General features: G+C 37.5%; 1 protein-coding gene across 4 annotated transcripts in view; it reads right to left on the reverse strand.

Annotated features, from left to right (window-relative positions):
- The window catches only part of GPHN (gephyrin), a 303926-nt gene that overhangs the window by 167088 nt on the left and 113527 nt on the right, over window positions 1-23311 (reverse strand). For 2 of the 4 annotated variants that reach the window (XM_072864401.1, XM_072864398.1), the window contains exon 3: window positions 13979-14036. In XM_072864401.1, the coding sequence (XP_072720502.1) occupies window positions 13979-14036 (58 nt within the window). Of the gene's footprint in view, window positions 1-13978; window positions 14064-23311 lie in introns of all 4 variants that reach the window. The other 2 variants (XM_072864400.1, XM_072864397.1) reach the window with 1 other exon arrangement.

Genomic DNA, 23311 nt, shown 5'->3' on the forward strand with positions numbered 1-23311 from the left:
AGAAAAAGAACATATCAAAAGGACAGGAACAGTGAAAAAGAGAAACATTAAACTTTAATCTTATATTAGTGTTTAACTTGAAAAGAACAGTTTTTCTTGCCTAGATAGGCGCATGCTAGGAAACACTTCCATAGGGAGCTCAAAGATATTTTAGAAGAGCAAATATTGTGACTTCGGCCACAGCAAATTACATTACTTGTATTGCAATATCAAAACATTCTGTTTAGCAAACTACTTAATCTTGCATCCAAATATATAATACTACTGTTGTCCAATCAAATACATAATCAATGTTGTCTCCACACACCATGGCAAAAATAATTGGCTTTTGTTACAACCATAGCTCTCTGAGATAATTTGTCCATACCGATCCCACTTCCGTAGGAATCTGTGCCTGCACGCAAGATGGACCCACTTCATTCAGGCAACACCTGCACCCTGCACTTGTGTCTGTCTTCTAACCATATGGCATCACTTCTTAGCTCCCTTATGTAGAAGCCATGAAGAGAAGTAGTTCCATAAACTATGGCTCACACAAACTAAACAACCAGATAAAATACAGTAGTTATCAATGCTAATTAACACAATAAGGCTTTTTATCTCAGAAAAAAAATGGAGGAAGCTTTTGGGAAAGCTTTTTTTTCCTGTGTGCTTGTGTTACAGGAGCAGACTTCGGGGAAAGAATTCCTTTCAGCCTGTTAACGTATCTGCTGTGCTTCCTTACTTAAAACTGTTGCTATATAGTAATTTTTAATGTTGAATAGACCTCTTCCTGCAATTTTTTTCTGGATCCTTTTAAAAACCTATTGTCAAGAGGATTTTCATTAAGATACTACTGTGTTCAAGTAACATTTCTGTAAATTTTGTGTATGTACATTTTTATAAACACCTCACATGAAATTTTGAATGCTGGGTGATTTTCAGTAAACTATGACAGGCACAGAAGTAAAATAACAACTTGACTCAAAACCAAACTTATGTAAAGCAAAAGTGTGGGAGAATTCAAAATGCCTCTTAAGAGGCATTAGTAAGGCAATAGAGGCATTAGAGGCAATGATTAGTACTGAGCAATCTAGAAACAAGCTAATCAGGGCTGTTTTTCATTACTTACTGTTGTGATGCTCCCTGAACCAGTAAATCATTTCAATATCTACACTAGCGGTCTCCAAAGTGGGGTGCATGCAGGATGATGACCAACCTGATCTCCTTCTATGACAAGGTGACCCGCTTAGTGGATGAGGGAAAGGCTGTGGATGTTGTCTACCTAGACTTCAGTAAAGCCTTTGACACCATTTCCCACAAGAGAAACTGGCTGCTCATGGCTTGGACAGGCATACGCTTCGCTGGGTAAAAAACTGGCTGGATGGCCAGGCCCAAAGAGTGGTGGTGAATGGACTAAAATCCAGTTGGCAGCCGGTCATAAGTAATGTTCCCCAGGGCTCAGTATTGGGACCAGTTCTGTTTAATATCTTTATCAATGATCTGGACGAAGGGATCAAGTGCACCCTCAGTAAGTTTGCAGGCAACACCAAGTTGGGCGGGAGTGTTGATCTGATTGAGCGGAGGAAGGCTCTGCAGAGGGATCTGGACAGGCTGGATTGATGGGCCGAGGCTAATTGTGTGAGATTCAGCAAGGCTAAGTGCCAGGTCCTGCACTTGGGTCACAACAACCCCATGCAACGCTACAGGCTTGGGGAAGAGTGGCTGGAAAGCTGCCTGGTGGAAAAGGACCTGGGGGTGTACGTCAACAGCTGGATGAATATGAGCCAGCAGTGTGCCCAGGTGGCCAAGAAAGCCAATGGCATCCTGGCTTGTATCAGAAATATCCCTGGCCAGCAGGACTAGGGAAGTGATCGTGCCCCTGTACTCAGCACTGGCGAGGCTGCACCTTGAATACTGTGTTCAGTTTTGGGCCCCTCACTACAAGAGAGACATGGAGGTGCTGGAGCATGTCCAGAGAAGGCAACGAAGCTGGTGAAGGGTCTAGAGCACAAGTCTTGTGAGGAGCGGCTGAGGGAACTGGGGTTGTTTAGCCTGGAGAAAAAGAGGCTGAGGGGAGACCTTATCGCTCTCTACAACTACCTGAAAGGAAGTTGTAGAGAGGTGGGGGTCGGTCTCTTCTCCCAAGTAACAAGTGATAAGACGAGGGAAAATGGCCTCAAGTTGCACCAGGGGAGGTTTAGACTGGATATTAGGAAATTTTACTTCACTGAAAGGGTTATCAAGCACTGGAACAGGCTGCCCAGGGAAGTGGTGGAGTCACCATCCCTGGAGGTATTTAAAAGACGTTTGGATGAGGTGCTTAGGGACATGGTATAGTGGTGGTCTTGGTAGTGTTAGGTTTACAGTTGGACTCGATGATCTTAAAGGTCTTTTCCAACCTAAATGATTCTATGATTCTATGATCCACTGGGGTGCAGGGAGAAAATATTAGAATATACCTATATTGGGGGCTGCATGCTCAAAAAGATTTTACTGTTGGGGTGCATGAGTTTGGAGACCACTGGTCTAGACCATCTTTTTTTTTTTTTTTTTTTTTTTTTTTAATAGTCTGCCAGCATGACTGGGGACTCTTGGAAGCTAATCAAGTGCAGAGCCCAAGTGTCTGTGCGGCAGTGAATGCAGTTCCAAGAGACAGTGAGGACCAGGTACAGCTTTCAGTGCTGGCACCTTTCACGTGGGCGCAATCGCTGGACGTTTCGAATTTCGCAGCTGGGCTCTGCGAGAGTGAGATACACAGTGTTACACCCTTACAAAGCTAAGCAAGTGCAGAGCCTGGGTGTCTGTGCGGCAGTGAATGCAGTTCCAAGAGAGTCCAAGTACTTAGCTTACACAACAGTGTTTCAATGGTAATGATGGTACTATATTATGAATTTCACCCTATCTGTAACCTTAATATATGGTGGTATGAGAATATATGTGCTGGAGGCTGGGGACCCGTCTACCATAGCCTGTTAGTTCAAAACGGCAGTGCACTTTTGACAGCTCTCTGCTTACCAGACTTTGGTTCATATCACAAAGTAGTCTTCAAGCATATGAACTGGAATCCTTTCAGATAAAACTTATTTGGAAGATGGACTTCAGCAGCACATGTAATTCACTCCAGCTGTTAACAGGCACACAGTGCTCAGAATCATACTATAACTAGTTAGAAATAAAACGTATCAAAGAACATACAGTGTGGATGCTGGATCTCCAGCACCAAATGCTTTACATGACTTGGTAGCACAGACATGGCTCGAGATAAATGTTCAGTTCTTGGCACTAGGGATGCAGTGGCTAGGGCTGAGGAAGGCATTTTTAACTTCCTCTCCACACACTTTGCTCTGATTTTGTTTAGCTAGAAGACATCCATTTGTGGAAGCCTTTAGGACATCAGTTAAGCCAACATTGCAGCTCTGTGCACTGTCAGAGATGAGATGAGCCACTTACCCAACATACTCAATAAAACACAGAATCTACTTAAAACTTTCCATTTTACATCTGTGCTCACACACAGCTCATCAGCATGAAATCTCATCTAGATGAATCTTGTGCATCTGACAAAAAAAAGCATCTGAGCAAACAAAATGCCTCTAACTACATGGTTCAACACATCTGTTAATACTATTTTATGCCATTCCCTTATGGTATTTCCTTGAAGGAAGTTTTTGGTTGGTTTTCTGTTAAAAACACTTCATGTTTCCTATTCTGTTTTAGACAGTGGACCTTACATATGACAAGGTAACTAACAGGGTTAGACACCACAAAAAATTTTAATCAGAGAAGTTTAATTAGGTGTAGTCACACATTGAAGTATTAAGCATCATTCTATTAATACAGTTTACAAGCTTGCATATCACAGGGAGGCTTGTGTAGTCTTTGGTGTCTTCCTACCGTGTTTTTCCAATCAAGCCATTAAAACACAACATAAAAAAGCATCTAAATAGAAAACGTGCTATGAAAGCAAAATAAACTACACTAAAAGCAGAATTATCTGCAGTCTACCAGTTACAAATCTTTTTCAGAAAAATACAATCTATTGAACCTGTTTCTGGTGGAGAGAAGACTGCTGTGTTATAACCAGATAAGGTTTCAGCTTCAGCAGTTTCAAATGAATGCTTTCTGTTATTAGGAACTCCTTTCTTTTTTTCCCCCTTTTTTTTTACCCCCTTACAATCAATAGATTATCAACCACTAGAAGACATATAGTCAAAGCTTCAGTACCTGCTTTCACGCAGTCTTACAATTTGCATAAATTAAGCATCAGCGTTAATTTAGAAAGTGCAGTAGAAATAAGGAAGAATATTGCTGAAATGCAGCCAAATGTGCCACTTGGGGATGTTTCTGTCTCAGTCTCTTTATCTGTTCCTCATATGGAAGAGCTTCTATAAATTAGATAATTTTAATAATCTGACTCTAAATCTTTTTCAGCCCTACTGTGTCATTTTTGTGATTAGGGGATCAGCCATTCACACACTGTTGTATAGGGTAGGGCACCAGAGGCTCATACATAACAGAAAAGGGTTTTTGTTCTGGTCTTGGTTCCTTTCCTAATAATTCTTCACTGTCTTTTTTTTTCTCCCCTTCAGTTGCTCCTAAACACTGAGCTAATAGAAACCACCTTAGCACACTTCTCAGACCTCATTCTTGGAGGGCAAATAGAGTCCAATAGTCAAATTAGAGCCCCCTATTTTATATGTAAATTTAGGATTTTTTCACATCTCCCATACACATCACTTACCATTTACCTCAATTGAATTTCATCAGATGGTTTGTCACCCAATCACTCAGTATCTCAATGTCCTTATTTGCAGTTATACTTCATTTCTCTACAAATAATAATTTTTGTAATTCACTAAGACACTACCTGTAAATAGCTGTAGAACCTGAAAGCTTTTTTTAAAAAAAGCTAACTGATCTCCTTTTTTCCTATATGTACAGTACCAATATTCATCTATTTTGACAATCATAACAAGAAAGAACTTTCAGAAATCTATTTACCACAAGATCATACTGTAGATCTCCCTCAAACTCAGTCAAGCCCCTAACCAATTATGACATTATCAGTTATGATATAACAACATGAAATTTCCTTCATAGATGTCAAAAAAGAGTCACCAGAATACATTCTTATAGGGTAAATATAAACAAACAAAACTTAATGTAAGAGGTCACAGGGAAAATGATTAGGGCTTTTATATGAACTCGATTTACTTATATACTTGCCAAAAGCTATCTGCTGCTTAATGAAGCTGAGCTATTTTTCCTCCTCTCATTCAGGCTAAGTGAGATTCTATTTAAGAACTGACTTTTCCAGTGAGAATGGAAGCCGCTGAAAATATTGCCCAGTACACCGGGTCAGATGAAAAGCACAAGAACTGTGTTAGAGCAAGTAAGAAGATACCCCAAGACCTAACTAGGTTAGGTTTCTTTAGGAAACTAGGTTTCAGGTGATGACTGGTACAGAGGTATGTATTTAGCAAAACTGGAAAATGAAAGAAAGCCAGGAGGAAGTCCGATAAAATTGGTTACTATGGCCACAGAGAGAAGCAGAGATGGGGTTTTTTATGCTGGAAAACAAGAAGAGATTTGAAATCTCTTGTTTGTTTCTAATGTATTTAGTTAAGAAAGATTTAATAGACAAACAGGACTGTGGTAATGAAAAATCTGATACACATTAATCTCCCCCTCTTAAGGGCAACAAACACCGAGAATGCTTAAACGCTGGGTAACCAGAAAGGCTTGAAAGGTCAACAATATACTGGTTTGTCTTGTAAATTAACTTTCAGCTATTTCTCTTTTTTCATCCTACAGATACTTCTCTCTTTGCAGGAGAACTACAGAACTATTTTTGTTGGCCTTCAAAAGTAAATAATAATATTACTAAAATGATTTTGTCATTGGCATGGCATTTCAACTTAAATGGATGCACTATCTTCCTGCTTATCCCCATGCTGCAACATTCCATGATCCGCAAAACACAGGCTAAACTTCTTTTGGGTATTCATAAGAGCAAATTTCACAATAAAATATAAAATGCATTAGTTTAAATCCTTCTCACATTAGAACAGGAATTAATAACAATGCTTCAGCATCTTCTATATTCAAGAGAGCTTATAAGAGGAAGGTAGCTTGGTGAGGTGGTCTCCTCTGTCATTTCTGGAGCCATGCAGTCTCCGAGACCACAGAGCCTATGAAACATAAGATGGAAGACAGCAAGAAAACAAGAAGTGATAATTCCTATTTTCATGTGGAAAATCGTGAGTATACTTTTTCATCCAGAGCATCTAGGCATTTAATGTCCTTGCCAGGAAAGCAGAGGAGTGCTTGCGATACACTCAGCAGTCCTAATAGGGATCAGAGTTTGATCACTAACAGATGTAAAGAAATTTGGGCCACCCCCAGATACTTGCTAGTGTCTCCTCCAAATCAAAAAAAGTTAATTGGCCTCTTCAGTGTCGGATGCCAAAAAGAGCCAATGCTCAGCTTCCCCCGCCCCAGTTGCTTGGTTTACATCATGCACATCCCTCAAAACAGTACAGAAGCAGCAAGGCAGAGAGGAAAAATGGAGTATGTCTGTAATACTGGTAATGGCGGCAACTGCCTGGGCCTAAAAGAAACCCCATCAAATTCCAGGGAACATCCACAAGGGCAGGGCTGAATCCTGTTGTCCAATAATCAGGGAGCAGCAATACAGACACTTCGGCCATCTCTCATTTTACGTTCTTTTTCTACAGCTGTTTTTCTGGTTGAGAGGTCTGTGATTGCAGTGACTATCCATCATCCACAGCAGATGAGAAAAACAGATGAAAAGCCCCTTCAGTGAGTACTCCCTAAGGAGTTTCTATACAAAAACTTGAGATAGCAATAGCTATAACATGGAGAACAGTCATGTCCTTCAAGCAAAAAGAGTCTGAAACCTATCAGAGCAGAAACAATCCAAGATAACTGATATCCACAACAGAAACAATCCAAGATAACCAAAACTGATATCCACAACAACTACTGGCTTCATAGGTGGGAAAAAAATTCCCACAATAGAAAAGGCTTATGAAAGAAAAATTTCTTATGAAACGCTCATATTTTGCTAGTGTGAGTGTGCCTAGACAGTGGTTCAGGCTTGCACAGCCAGGCTTGGCACCAAAAACCTAGACTGTAAGCCAGAACCCAGTGTAATACAGACTGTGCTTTCCAGAAGAAGAGAAAAAATGAGTTTTAGAAGAAACAAAACTAACTTAAAACAACAAAGGACTAATGAGAAGAAAAACTGACATAGCACAACAGATAATGACATCACAGTGAACTAGTAACAATATAATATAGTATGATACAATATAATATAAATAATCAGCTGTTGACAAGAACTAAAAGAATGGAGCACAAATGCATGGCATGGGGGGAGAAAGAGCTAAGAGCACATTATCAATACTGCAATGGGTGTAAATGTCTAGCCTAAGTGACTCTATATATGTGCTTATAGCACAAATGCATACACATGGACAAACAATTAAAGGAAAGTAATTTTTTGTTTCATATAATGTTTTTCACAATTTTGTTACATCATCTCACACACAAACATTTCATTCTCTCCAGCATGGAAACAACAAAAGTCTGTAAGATCATTTAAGGATTAATACAGCAATTAAAAACTCAAAGTACTTTCTGTCATCTAAACAATGTAATTTACATTTTTTGAGTCAAGTCATACGTAGCTTGAAAAAGAATAGTAATCAGTGACTGACTCTGCTAATGCAGGATTTAGAAATTAACTCAGGAAGAAAGCTGTGTGTACATTAGGTAAACTTTAATTACAGAGAAATATGATGAGACGTAAAGTTGTTCTAATGTAACATGTCCCACTTCTCAATTGTCCTAGCTGGATTCATGGCCATAATCTATTCCTTAATTCCTTTATGGAAACCTGAGGACCAAGTAGGAGATCCAAATCTGGAAGTTTATCAGGGATTTCATACACTAAATTGAGATCTCAGAATAGCATCTATTTTTTGTTACTGGTTGGGACACTTGCAAATCCTTTTAGAAACCTTATTTCCTGGCTGCAGGAGCACAATGAAACTGTCTACTGGAGTGTCAGACTCCAAGTGCATGTTAAGAGAGTTAAAAGACAAGCCCTCAGTTTTAGCCAACACACAGTCCAGCATGGCTAGTAATCTAATCATGGAAGAACACGTGACCATCACACATTCCCTTTAAATCTTTTATCTGTAAGCTTTGGAGTCTATGGAGACACTACTTGTTAATACTCATTAAACATTCAATTGATAATAGCCTTTTATGTCATACTACTCAGTAAGAGTTCTTGTGCCATGAATTAGTAATTCTAACCGAGAGCTAGAAGAAGGAAAACATTGGCAGAAAAACTGAGAACCAGAATTGTCCTTTCTGCAAGGTAAATAGTAAAGTTTCTTGGTGTTTTATGTTTCTCAGTTATGGGATTGCTGGGAGTGCATACTTAAAACAGCTTGAGCCTCTTCAAAAAACTCTTATTCTGAAAGGTCACTGGAGGGAAATCTGTTTTTTGTTTGTGCTGGATCCAAATGGATACACAGAGCAGTAATCTTAACTTTATCACCAAATTGTGATGCCTCCCATCATAAACCTTGGGGAAACTTTTTGTGGAGACCATCGGCAAATGCTGATACACTTAGCAGATGAATATCAATACAGTGATGAAATAAACCGGATCCAGGACTTAAACTCCTATGCAAAACTGGGATGACAGCACATCTCCTTGTTTATGTAATGCATTGTTGATTCTGTAGAAGATGCAAGAACTATTTAAATGCCCTACCGCCCACTATCGAGATAAGCAGCCAGTTTTGTGAAGTCTGAATATTTTGAACCACTGTTCTGTTCTTATGGACTATTCACCACAGTACTAATGACTACCTTTCTTTCTTTTGTGTTTTTTTGATACAGGACTATAAACCAGCACTTGTTGACAAATTGCTACTTATTTTTTCCAGACATTAATAAACATGAAAATGCTTTGAAGGATCACGGCCAGTGTCTCTTGGCTGCACACAGAGGTTGCATGAGTTTCATCAGCTACTCCTACCAGCATAAAGAACAGATTCTGGTATACAGTATTATGTAGCTATATGACACCACAAGGTCTACAAACCAGATGATCTGCAAGAAAGTATCCGAATAGATAGAGACTTTCATTTGTAATCATTTCAAAGATGCATATTTTTGATGGCAGAGACTCCAGCTTTGCTCTGAAATGCAGCTCACTGATACTGAAATCAGCTTACTTTGTTCATAAGATGTTCCTAAATACAACTGTGTGGAAAAGTTAAAATCTCATTAATTCCTAAGTCATCTAGAGCAACTGACCTCTAAGATGACACAGTGTTCTCCATTTCCCTTCTGGCTACTTCCCTCTCTCACACATTTTTTTATAATTTTCTACTCTTGCATCTTTATCACCGGAGTCTGTTGCCTCACAGACTGAAGACAATCTGACAGGAATGTGTTTCAGCTATTCATGAAAAGGATTTTCATGTATTAAACTATTAAGTGAACACATATTTCTAAAGAAAAAAAGAGAGCTATCCTGTCATTATTCAGGGGAAAAGGTCTGTAGTCTTAAACATAGCTTTTAATACTTTATGCATATGTGCTTTCATTTAAAGAGCAACTATAGAAGAATTACAGGTGTTCTTTAAGGAGCATAAAGTATGTCTCTGTGTGAAAGGGTAGATAATGGAACTAAAAAAATTCCCATCTTCCTTCAGAACTGCTTGACATCTAAATTTACAAATTTACAACCAGTACTAAGAAAAATTTCTAACAAGATTTCTTAAAATTAACTACCAGATGACATAACCATTTAACCTTGTTCTCTACACTGGAATATGTGTCTCGTACCACAAGTATTACAAGAATGAAATACAATGGCAATGTCTTTCTCGTGCATATCACTTTTATGAATTGAGCACCTGCTGCCAAATTCATTTCTGGTCTTGAGATGATGAGATGCACGCACATGCCTACATGAAAAGCATATGGGGAAGCACTTAAAAAAAGAAAGAACAATTAAATTCCTTTCTGCTGTTGACTTGCAAATCCTAGCAAACCAAGTATTTTTTTAGAAATCTGTTAATGAATGGTCTTCTCATTCACCAACTCTTCGTCTAGAATAACAGTCCTTCACAACATCACATATTTCCTTTGTAGTGACAGAATGCTGCAGTCAAAAAGAGCATCTCTCATGGTATTATAAACCATAAGATGCTACTGTTGACATACAAAACTAACTACAGGCACATCACACAAACTTTCCCTCATCACTAATAGTCATAACTTGCTTTTTACTTGAGGCAAACTCCACATTGTAAACAAAACTGTATTTTGTCATGAATGTCATTAACTAGAAATACAGAAATGTTAAGTTTGCTGCTATTCTTTTCCTCTCAAATGCAATTGCTTTAATTTCCAACCAGAAGATGTTCTTCAAAACCAGTGTTGCCTGATATGCTCACCAGTCCCTACGTACATGAAATTATTTGGCTTGGAAGACCTCTCCTTTAGGCACAACATACTGCTACAGTGGACGAGGAGCAAGGCTAAAATCTGCCAATGCATTTTTGCAAGTTTGAAAAGCTCCTTGCTTACAGGATAAGTAATTCGGATGAGAACAGAAATCTAAAGAAAGTCAAAACAGTGACACTTTCTCAGAAATATGCTGTCATTCCTATATTTACTGTCTTCATCAGTTCGTGCAGTACTTTACAACCAGCAGGTACTGAAAATGAAGTGCCACTGCTTTAACTGGTGTAGAGAAAAATGATAGGAATGTAGATGGCAGTACATGCATTTAGGCATTCACTCAGGTTTTCCTCCTCTGAAAGCTTCTCTTATTGAAGCATTGGTCCTGAAGATCCTGTGATAGAAGACATTTCAACCTTCTAGAAGAGTTTTCAGGGGGGAAACTTGTGATGGTATCTTCATATGGTTACCTGTTGAGTGCTCTCACTTTGGGAACCTAAGCACCTATGACAAAAATCTAGGGCAGGTAAGTTACATCATACTCCATTTCAGACTGATACAGATGCTGAGGAACTGTAGTGGTCATTGGTTCCACACAATTCTTCCTAACCTTGGTAATGTGCATGATGGTAGTTAGGGTACATGCTATCACTTCTGCCATAAATACTCCTAATTCATATGCCTATAAGCATGCCAGACACTACTTAGTTTTGGTAAGCGGGATGCACTGCTTCGATTATACCCAACACTGACCATATACACTCATTCAAAGAAACAGGCAAACGTATGTACAGGCAATACTCCAGATACATAAACCATATATGATCTCACAGTACATATATACACATAGTAAAATCACACTCACATGCAAGGATAAATATATTCTAAACACTCCAGAATGGAAACATTATAAACACATGTTAAAATTTGCTGAGTATTGAATGTGGACAAATAAATTATCATATATATATATATATAATACAGGTTATTTTTAAAATTACTAATACATTTAGAAATATGCATTTAATTAATCTTCTAAAGATACTTTTCAACCAGCAGGTATATTAAGGCTTACAGAGTTTTTCCTCTTCCATAAACTCAAGAGATACAGTCTCTGCTTACAATGGTGTTCTACCCAAGATGTAATTATGTGAATTAACAAAATCAATACATGTTTTCCTCATAAATTATTCTGAGCTGTAAAAGAGGCTAATCTAACACCTTTTCTAGAATATATGGAAATGCTGTCAAAGAGACTTCTTATTTATTTGTCATAGTAATTATTGCTCTCTGCCCGATAAAGTATCCTCCTTTGCCATTTAAGCAAGCAGTTTACTTTGTAAGGACTATCAGAAAACATGAATATTCCAACTCCTGTGAATATAATTCAGCAACCTGTCAAGTTAAATCATGTATTAAAAATGAAGCTATTCTTCTTGTATATTTCATCAAATTAAACCCCTTAATATTTCATGTTTAAATAGGGGAGGGATAGTTGTGAGGCAAAATAACTGAACTATTGTTCATGGAAGAAGATTCTGTCCTCTCTAGAAGTAACTTTCCAATAATCTCATTTGCTTTCTTTTTTATTTCCTCCTCTCTCCTTTGTCAACTCAAATCTGCTTGGAGAACCTTTCAGAAGTTAAGACTCCCCCTGTACTTACTGCAAGGATACTCAGTCTCCCTGTCTGCCAGCTGCTATTCAAAATACATATAGACAAAAGAATACTTTTCCATATTCGATATAGATTTGTCCATTATACTCACTGCTAGTGTGTCTTAGCATCTTCCAGTAGTACCTTATTTCATATGAATAACACCTACTGTATTGTAGCTTGAGAAGTTCAATCATTTAAGGTGTGAGAGGTGGGCTGACTTCAGTCACAACCTAAAAAAACCCATTACCTGAACAAGACAAGACAGCTACCAGAAACAAGTAAATGAGGTGATTTTTTCCAAACACTTTCTGACTTAGAACAATACAATCCTCCCTCCACACTTACATGCTGGCACAACTGAGATCAATGAGTAACCCATCCTTTGCTGTTTCCTAGGATCTCAAGCATTTAAACACCAGCTGAGTAAGAAAGAGCTGAAAAATCAGAACAGACCTCCTTAGCAGGTGGGGGGAAAACCCATTCCTGTGACTATTGATCTTGCCTAATACAGTAAGTTCCTAAAAATAAAATTATTTCTTATTTCCCAGCATTCCATTTTTCTTTGTTCACTGAACTCAGTTTGCACAATGAAGCTAGAAATATCAGCTTCCTTTTTCTCCGTCTTCAACATTAGCAAAATGTCAGTGGGTTCGGATTTCTTATATTAAAGGAGAAAGATTATGGTTTAGGGTTTTTGTCATTTTTGTTTTTATAGTTTTGGTGCAGTTCTCTGAACATCATGAAAATATTACATAACACTAATAAGTTTTGAAAACCTTTCTTTCTTTCCAATACCAAAGTCTAAACATTGGATCTATCCTAATAAATCATGCTCCTCTTGATAATTCAGGATAGACGAGTCCATGAATCTCAGAGGAGAGAAATAAATTTTTATCATGGTGGAGTGATAACTTTGACTTCTGCAGATACAGGCAATCACTGCATTTGTTTACAGTGGGTTTGATGCTAATTGAGGAGGAATAAATCCTCAAAACTTTACACGCTGCAAAGTCATGTCTAGATCAGATGACTATGCAACCACTTCCCTTTACTAGATTTTAAACTACTCTTGACTCCCTTTGCACAGCTGAAAATGAGTATATGAAACAGCACAATGAGTTAAGAAATCACAACAAACAAGCAATATGTCAGACTGATTGACTACCAATCAAATAAAGAACCAGCTACACAGCCCATGCTACAAGATCTAGGCCAAATTCCCACCTAGTACCCATCTTTTACTCCACTGAAGAACAAAACTGACACAAAGTCCTGAAGTACTTCCCATGAGTGGACTCCCCTGAAGTGAGTTTTGTTACAACGCACATTGCATTGGAGGTAAACTTCAGTATTTAGTGTTGTTACTCCCCAAAATCAAAGAGCTTTTAATGATTTTGAGTACCAACGCGTTCACACTACCCCCTTCTTAAGACAAATAATATTGAAAAAAACGGATGTGCTTTTGATCTCAAAAGCTAAAGGACACTACCTTTCTATTTATTTTTTGCTATGAAAACATAACTCAATGTTCACAGTAGTCCTGCATCTGTCTTCAGGTAAGAAAACAGAAATATGTTGAATTACACAAGTTTTTGGCATCAAACAAACCCTATTGAAGTCACCTTAAGCTGAAGGTAAACTGTACTTGTAAAAATAACAAAAATTCTATTTTAGATGCCTAAATATGGATCTAATACTTTTCCTTCAGACACTTCCCCCCCCATGATACACTTCAAAGCAAGAAATAACATGCCTTTTTAATGTAACATTTCTGTAATTCTCCAAGCAAAGAAATTCAGTGTTGAAAGGCAGTAATACTGTACCTTGATTTCTTCTATTTCGTCTGGTACTATCTTGTATGCCGATATAGTCCCACCCAACCTGAAATCAGGAGAAGAAAAATATTCTCTGAAATCAGAAGAAAAATGTTCTCAAAATCAGTAACACAAAGCACAGCATGTTAATGGTGTCATAACTTGTTCCAAAACACAAATATCCCTCCTACCAATTTAGAGGTAAAACCCACCAAGTCACCAAAACAACAGCCAAAACCCCTGTTTCCTTTATCCGAAGAAAAATCTTCATGTGCTTAACATAAATATTAGAAACAAGGTGTTCTTCACTATCCTGAAAGGTAAGAATTAGGTCAACCAAACAGAATTACCATCACCAGGATGTTATTCTTTATATTAATGGCCATCAGTCATCATATTCTATGATTTCTTGTTTGTTGTCCAATTTATGTGGATGAGTTTAAATATTTGAAGCCTGATGTGCTTTGTGCTCAGTATTTCACTAAGCTGCTATACAGTCTTAAACATATCCAAATGTAATTCTAGAAATTGGAGTTTTTTAATTAGACATGCACATACAGACCTCACAAACCACACAGACTCTACAGCTTCCATGTTTGAAAAGTCTCTGGAGTTCACGATTGGTAATAAAAGTGGGTGATGTGCAATTGTTGGCACTGATGTAGAAAAATAGGGGGTTTTGTTCCACATTGAACTTAATGAACTTGTCTACATCCTGCAAAAGTTTGTTGTAAAGAATAGTTCACATACTGAAGATGCATGAATAGCATGTACTATAAATGGTGGTAAATACTACACTTTCCCCAGAGACATGCAGACATGGCTTCTTTTATTTCATGAAGCAGTATCATTGATAGTGACAATTCAGACCTAAAAATATAACTGCACTAATGACCTCCCTGCTGGCTCTGCGCAGCAACACCAGTCATTTTCTGTGTCCTACAGAAATGGAAATCACATAAGAAACTATTTATTGTAAAGCAGTAGACAGATATCAAATGTGTATTTGTATTATCTCCCTATTATTGGAATTTTTCCTTCCAATTGTCAGCATTTCTACACAGATGTATTTCCTTATATTCAATCTTGAAATTACATATATTGCTTACTCAACCTAAAAAGGGGAGAAGAGAGTAACACAGAAAATACATTAAGATTTTCCCCATAAATCCTGCCTTTCCATATCTCTACAAGTAAGTCACTCTCAGAAATGAACAGTTTGAAGGCTTTAGATGGAAGATGAAGTCTGCATATGAAAAGTCAAGTCTGAAGTCCACTGCTGCTCCAACTATGATTTCCGAGGTAGAGACAGGGTCCAGACATTACAGCATTCAAATTCATCATGAACAATTAGAGTATAGCAATTGATCTCTTCTATTTCCTCTGCAACTTCTGTTGCTGCTAATCATCAATGGAGTTGAAAGTTGGAGAGAACTGAAACTTTTTTTAGCCAGTGCAAGTACAAACATGAGCTTTTATTCTTCACTATATCTGACCTTTGTTCAAATGGTGTTTCCAGGGATAGCTACAAGAAATTGGCTTTAACATTATGACGAAGGATTGCTTCATCATACCGTGACAAGGAATGGCGCAGATCAGTGCCTGCTATCACTGCACATGACCAGTTCTATTGCTACTGGAATGAGGTCAATAAGAAAACATTTTTTATTTAGTTCTTTCAGATACATTCCTGTCCACACTCTGGAGTACCCAAAAAATAACTTCACTGACTTTCTATCCTCTAGCAGAAGGGGAGGACAGAGCCTCTGCTGCCAGCACTCCACCAGCAGGGAATTCCACCTGGCAGATTTGTTTATTGGCCACTCTCAGCACAACTATTAAGCACTTTCTTGGAATACATCAGAAAAAACTTTAAAAAAATCAAAATAATTGACTCAGTGAACTCATCTGGCTTGCTTAAAACACTAATTAGCATCATTTTCTGCAAATACTTCTGCAAAGTTTTGTGTCAAGAGTTTAACATACTCTGAATCTGCCAAGCTGCAGTCCAAATGGTAGCACATTTTAAAGTAAAATGTCAGTTACCGCAATTCCACATTTTTGAAGGAGAAATATATTAAAAGTTATGTTACTGTTCAAATAAACAATCTCTCACCTATACCTCCAGCTCAGCATATCTAAATACATTTTCAGTCCTACACTGACATCTTTAGCTTGAAAATCCAGACTACATACATAAATAATAACAAATTTGAAACTGAAAGAGAACTGGAGACACATAAATATACAATTCTATAAATGCCTCAGAGCTCAAGTGAAGTTTTTAAGGAAGTCTACACTTTCTTCATTTCAGAACATTAGATTTCACTCCATCTTATAACTCCTGGAAGAGAGATCCACCGCAGCAGACTGCTGTACTATACAGGACATAATAAAGACATTTGACTTTGTGTATAAAGTTTGGTTGTGAGTTTCACAGAAGTTTAAAAGCATCACACACACTGGAAGGATCCAGGTAACACAGCCTGAACTCTTCTACTGGTCATAAGTATGATATATGTGAGGAACAGAATTTTTAGTTTTACTATATAATAATGTATCTATGAGAAAAAAGGATTTAAGCTGCCTATTTGGCAGCCTGTGAGTAGTGAACAATAACATATAGATAAAATTTAAAAAAATAGTCTGCTTTTTTCCTGGCAAAATGTCTTGATTAGCTTCAGTTTCATGCACAAAATATTACGCCATACAATTCACTCGCCAAACGAACTTAAGAGGCAGAACCAGTTGTGAAACATGCTGCATACTCTTCACTCAATCACAAATCCCAATTCATTCCAACCGCATGGTAAGTACTCTGAAAAGAAATTTGAAAGCGCTTAGTTTGGTGTTACCAAATTGCTATTACAGATCTCCCATGGTCAGATAGGTCCACAGTGTAAAGGACTACACAATGTCACACACACAAAGTTACTGAGAAAAACAAAAGTACTGTGATGAATGGTGAGAAGGAACAGCAAAATCAAGGCAAACTGAAAATCAATGCATTAATTGGTATGTCCAACTTAAGGAAAACTTTATATTTCGAGTATTTCTCTGAATTACATTTAAGTATCACTGTCAATTGTGACCTGTCTGGAAGTTTGCTTGTTATTTTGCGAATCCTTGATTTGATCCCTGACACCTGAAAGAATAGAGACCAGACAATTACACACAGGAGATTTCAGCTACGGGATGATACATAGTTTGTGACAGACAACTTGCACGTGGCATACATCTTCTCATTTTCTTGGGAGCAACCTCTCTCTACAGGTTGGTTTTGTTAGGACATTTTACACTAACTTTTTTGATCACAGTGTTCCAGGAAGCAGTTACACTGCAATCAGAAAAGCAAAGGACCAGCTAGCATGAGTACACATTAACTAGTGTGGGCTTTGTACACTAGAATGTAATGCAGCAAAGAACATGTTATAAAGGCCAGAATTCAGTTCACCAGGGACCTAATTTTTGTGCAGATTCACTCTTCATCTTTCACATATTTTAGTTTTATTATAGATTTTATTATATTTTTCTCCAGTTGCATAACACAACATCCAGCATCCTACAATATAAATGCCATTTTCTCTCAGAACAAATACCCAACCAACCAAGAGCAAAGCTAAATATAGACTGCTACTTCCAGTAAGCTGAAAAGACAGTCACAAACTTCATCTATAGAGACCTACTGTGCAAAGTCTTTCTATTCCAAACTGCAGTATTTTCACACTATAGCAAGCCACATTATTTAATGGTGAAATTATTTTGAATACTAGTTAGCTTTAATTTTTCACATGTTTATGTAGCAGATAATCTCCCACAATTTATATTCACATTTCGAGAGACATCAGTCTCGTCAGGTCTGTATCATACCCTGCATGTAATACAGACACCCCAGTTCTCTAATCCCTTTGCAGGAGAGAAGTGAAGTTATTCCTAGGTGTAGAAATTAGAGCTGACACAACAAAAACAAAGAACCACACCTTATATTGGGCTAAACTGGTGAAGGTCTTTGAGGAGAGAATCAGAAAAGATAGGATAGAAATTCCATAAAAATAATTAGGATATAATAAATCTCATATAACTATTTGTACAAGAGTTTGTGAAAGAATAGAAACTTTGTGTCTTTTTTAGGGAAACTATTTTAGGAAAAAAGTGCATCTCAGGTTGACATATAATGCATAGACGGGGTTCTCAGGCAGTTCACAAAAAGGATTCAGGAGAATTTTGAAAGCAAGGTTTCTATAGCAACCTAAGAAATTAGCAAAATAGAGGAAATAAACTGAAGTGAGGCCAATGAAGTTGTATTGGAACAGATGGAAGCTGTACTATTTCACAAATTAAAGCTGAGTATCACTGAAGAGGGAAAACTTGAACTTCACCCAAGTTAAGGGAAGTTAAAAACCAGGAGGAACTGTGCTCAAATGGAGGCAAGAAACAATGAACCACAGCCCAAATGGGAAGAGAACTCGAGAAGACAAAACTTAAAGAAAGATAAATTGCAACTCTGTTAATGATAAACTATCCATTATTTTAATAAGTTATCCTTTTATGACCTATTTGCTGTATGTTTCAATACTTTATTTAAAACAAAAACTGAATTTCTCATTTTTAAAACATTTATTCTGGATATAAGGTTAAAATTATCAGCATGTTATTTTCCATATAGTTGCAAGTTGGACTTCTGAATGGTTTCCCCCTGTGACCCTGTACATATGCATGTGCCAATGGACTCACTGGATTATTACTGCATAGCTACATCATGTGCAAGACACTTGTGCACTCGGACTGAGTCAATACTGGTCAGCATTTATAATTTGAATTCTGACCAAAGATATGAACACAGTCTTTATATACAGTTCCACATTCAGTGACTGCCATAAGAAACTGAGCTATTGATTCATCCATTAACTTAATAAATAAGTCATACTGAATGCAATGAAGTCAACTTGCTAAAAATAGCTTGTAGCCAGCTTGGCTGCTGTCATCTGCTGAAGTTCTCCAATGCCACTTTAATTAACATTAATCTTTCTTCAGATAGATCACTCTGTCTAGATGATATCAAGTTGTCACTAAAGCTCCCAGTGAAACTCTGCTTCATCTTTAAATGAAAGCAAAACTCAAAAACCTCTGCTCAATTTTTTTTCCCCCAGATCCATCTCAAATATATTTGTTATCTACCATCAGGATACTCTACCTTTTGACTGATTTACAAACCAAGCAGAATATTCAAGAAAGACTGTGCTTGTGAGCAGATCAAATGACTGGGAGCCAGACTGGCTATTCCTAATTCTAAGGATATGTTCATTTTATCACAGGCTACTGAATGAATAGACGTTACGATACTACTCCTGCCAGAGCAAACTGACCAAGACAACATTTTTAGCCTACCTGACTGCACTAGCTTAATGTTGAACCACGAGACATCAGCAAATCATCTTGCCTTGGATCCTTCACAGACAGCTAAAACTTCACAGAGTATTCCAGGGAAATTTCAAAGCAACTTTGTTCTCCACTACCTGTAAGAGCATACATTAAAAGCAGACACAAAGCTACTTTAATTGATACTAGTTTCTACTGACCTTTGAGAAATTGTTGAAGCGCCCCGAAGGCAGGTAGTAAGAAGGCATGCTATTTTGGGCTCACTTCCTACACAACAGAACTCTGGCAGCTAGAGCAAGCTGGGCTGCAGCTCCTGCCGCTGGCTACACGCCAGCAATGAATTGTGCAAAACAGCTTGCAAAGTGCTTTGTGAAGACAGTTTTACTTACTCCAAGGTGTAGAATTACGATATGAAGATCCAGCCCATGTTGTTTGTTTGGTTTCTTTTTTTTTTTTTAATGGCTCCAATAATTAGACCCTTGAAAACTTACTTCCACCACCCCCCCCCATCTTAGGCTAACTTCAACATGCTGTACTCAAAAACCTCACAGAAACAAAATGATAGCAGACATGCCCTCTGTCAGTTCATGTCTCTCATGAACAGCTCTGGAAATAAGATGTCAAAATTACAGGATTCTCCCTCCCGAAGACTTGCTGCACACACACACACAAAAAAAAAGGGGGGGGGGGGTGGTGGGATAAAGTTAACCCAATGTTTTAAAATTTTTATTCCCCACCTTATCACTGTTTTAAGAGTAACAAAATATAAGAACACATTTTTCACTGCTTTCTGGCTATTTTTTTCTAAACAGAAAAAACAAGCTACATAAAAACATTATTTTTAAGGAGGGAAAAAAAAATGTTATTTCTCTCACCCTTCAAAGATTTTCTTTTTTTTTTTTTACTTTACTTTACTATAGGAAAAGCATGCATAAATTACAAGAGACCAGTTTTTCAGGCACCTTCAGTAGGAAAATACTGTCACCTCAACAATCTGTTATTGGGAAAGAAGGCAACAAGGATCTTTGTCCTCAACATATGTCAGAAACAGGGACGAGGTCATATGTATGTCATTTGGCAGTCACAAGACCCGGAGCCACTCTCCCCTTTTAGCAGAATGATTTATTTATTTTTCGAGTGGAAAATTGGAACGGTTACAACAAAGTGTATGAACTTAAAAGACACCTCTATATAGTTATCAAAACCCACATCAGTTCAGGGCTTCATGTAGTTTCAAAGGAGGTATTGTTGATTTAACTCAATGTATGGGGCACACCTATATATGACAGTTTGGGGTATTATTTCTGCCAGTCAGAAAGACAGATCTATAGGCCGCCTCCTCTTGAAAATGTTTATCAGTTTACTTGCTGCTTAATAAGACACAGAAGGGTAGCAGGGAAGGCAACTTCTCCAAGAAATTTTGGGCTTGCAGGCACTGGCCCCCCAAAAAACCAAAATGGATGAAGAGGACACTTAAAATACATGGAATTTTCCATGGTGCAATGTTATTATTTTTTTACTCTCGGCACGAAGAGAGCTGCTTTCTGGGAAAAAGTAGGAGGAATGCTGAACTTCTATGAGAAGCAAAAACTATTTAAGTTTTGATTTTCACTAAACAAATTCATTAATAATTGTTCAAAAGTCCTATCATTAATAATTGTATGCTTTACAGCAAGGGTATGAAGTATGCAGATGGCAAACATTTTAAGATCTTTGCATAGAATTAAATGAAATATAAACAATATGGATATTTATAACATCAAATTATTTTTTTTTTTTAGGAATTTGGCATTTAACTGCATCAGACAATGTAGCATGCAGAACACTACACCAAACATTTCATGGTTTGTAATAGCCTAGTTCCACCAGATTATAACAAAAGAGAGAGGCGCTGCATCTGAAATGGGCTGATAATAAAATACTGAAGACTAATTCTGCACTCAGAATTTTAATTACAGGTTCAAAATTTTATTTCTAATTAAAACTGACTTTTAAAGTCTTCCCAAATGCCAGCAGAATCTGAAAACAGTCTTGCCATGTGGACCAACAGCAAAAAGTCCACTTCTGTGCAGGATGCATGCGTGTTTATAGCGCAGAGGAATGATGGTACTGTGCTCCATCTGATTGGTAATCTAACTATGGAAATCATACATTAAATCAAACAGACAGAAATGTCAGCTAGATTTCAGTAAAAATGTGTTCAGTGACTTTGAAAGTTCCCACCGGGGCATCAGATGCTTGACCAGCCAGCTCATTAAACAACATGAGCAAGATTTGAAATTTCCTGGGAGAAAAAATATGCAGAAGCAGACAAAAATCATTATCACAAAAGCAGTCAACTTCTCACCATTTAGACAAAGAAATATATATTTAACATCCATGTTGGGATTTAGGTGGTAGACTGAGGACTTTAAAACAATGTATGAAGAGAAGAAGTATTTATGGTAAGGGCCAAGATAATAATAAATGTTGATCTTACTTTGTCCTATAGGAAATACTGTGGTAGGGCAAAGTATGTATTTGCATTTTTTCCAGCAAGTACTTTCCAGCAAGTAGGTGAGATACAGAGCATTTGCATATATATTGCTAGCAACTGCCTGTCCTCACCTACCTCAACTAAAAGCTAATTTTTTGGGTGCCTGAGAGTGACCTTTTGCCTACCTTGGAAGGCACTGCAAATTAAAGTATTTAGGCAATATGATAAGGATTGCCATGATCTGCCTGGAAATGAAAGACTCCACTGGTAAATTACCATAACAGCTTGCAGAAACCTATACAGGAGGATAAAGCTATTTTTGCTGACACTCCTACCGTTTCAGTTGGGCTCTATTTGCTTCTACCTGAATATAAAAGAGAGACCATCTGAATCAAATGTTAAGAAAAAGAAGATTCCTCCTAGGAGAATAAGTTGACCCACAACTAGTAGAAACAGTAAGGTTTATTTTCTTACAAATTAACACTGGCCACCCTCCCCCACAGACTTTTAGTATCCAACAAAAAATGGATTTAAAAAATACGGCCCTCCACCATGAACCTTTCAGTTTTTTACCATGGGTATGTTTCTCACACCCCACTACAATACCATCATTTTCTTCCCAATAACTTTAGTGTATATTTTCCCTTGCATTTCTTAGATGCTCAAGCACGTGCACAAGCATGTGCATTGTGAAGCATGCTTAGATACACAAAGTCCATGTGCGTGCTTATGCCAGGGCTAATAAATATTAAATGTTTATTTTAAAAAGAGAGGAAGTTTGGCTGAGATATGTAAAACCAGAAAATGAAATAATGGAAACACAGGGATCCCTGATGTTGGAGAATAAGCTGCAATGAATTGCAGACCACAGGTTGAAAAGAGCAATCAGAGTACTTTCTATGAACAGGCAAAAAGGCATCCAGAAAATCTCTTCATGCCAAAAAACACCAATAAGGACTAAAGGTGAGAGCAGGATGACTCAAACTCGGGAAGAATAAAATGTGGATAATATGTGGACATAGTCTGACCATTCCAGATTCTAGATCAAATTGGTTCTTTACAATTTAAATCACAGGGCTTATGAAAGACTGTCAGAACTTTTAAATAACTGTTTTTTTAAAAAAATCCTACAATTCTGAAATTACAAGAATGATAGAGGAGTCTGAGACAAGTGGCATCCAGAAGGGCTACCACACTAGTTCACACAATACTGCACCTTCCCAAAGCTCTAATGTCTCATTTCTCTCCACCACATTCCAGAGAGATATAAAGTATGAATACAATCCAGTATATGATTAGTGGCAGTCTTCTTATGTCTATATTTCTCTAGACAGTTAAATTCAGAGGCAGAATTTGCTGTTGTTTTTCTTTTTCCTTAATGTATTAGTGTGTTTGCATATATATACATACATTGCCATGTGTGGCCTAAATGGGAGAACTAAATTGTGTTTAAAATTGTGACCTGACTCAACTGGGGTTTTTTAGTG

This window comes from Ciconia boyciana, chromosome 6, assembly GCF_034638445.1.
Source record: "Ciconia boyciana chromosome 6, ASM3463844v1, whole genome shotgun sequence".
Lineage (NCBI taxonomy): Eukaryota > Metazoa > Chordata > Aves > Ciconiiformes > Ciconiidae > Ciconia > Ciconia boyciana.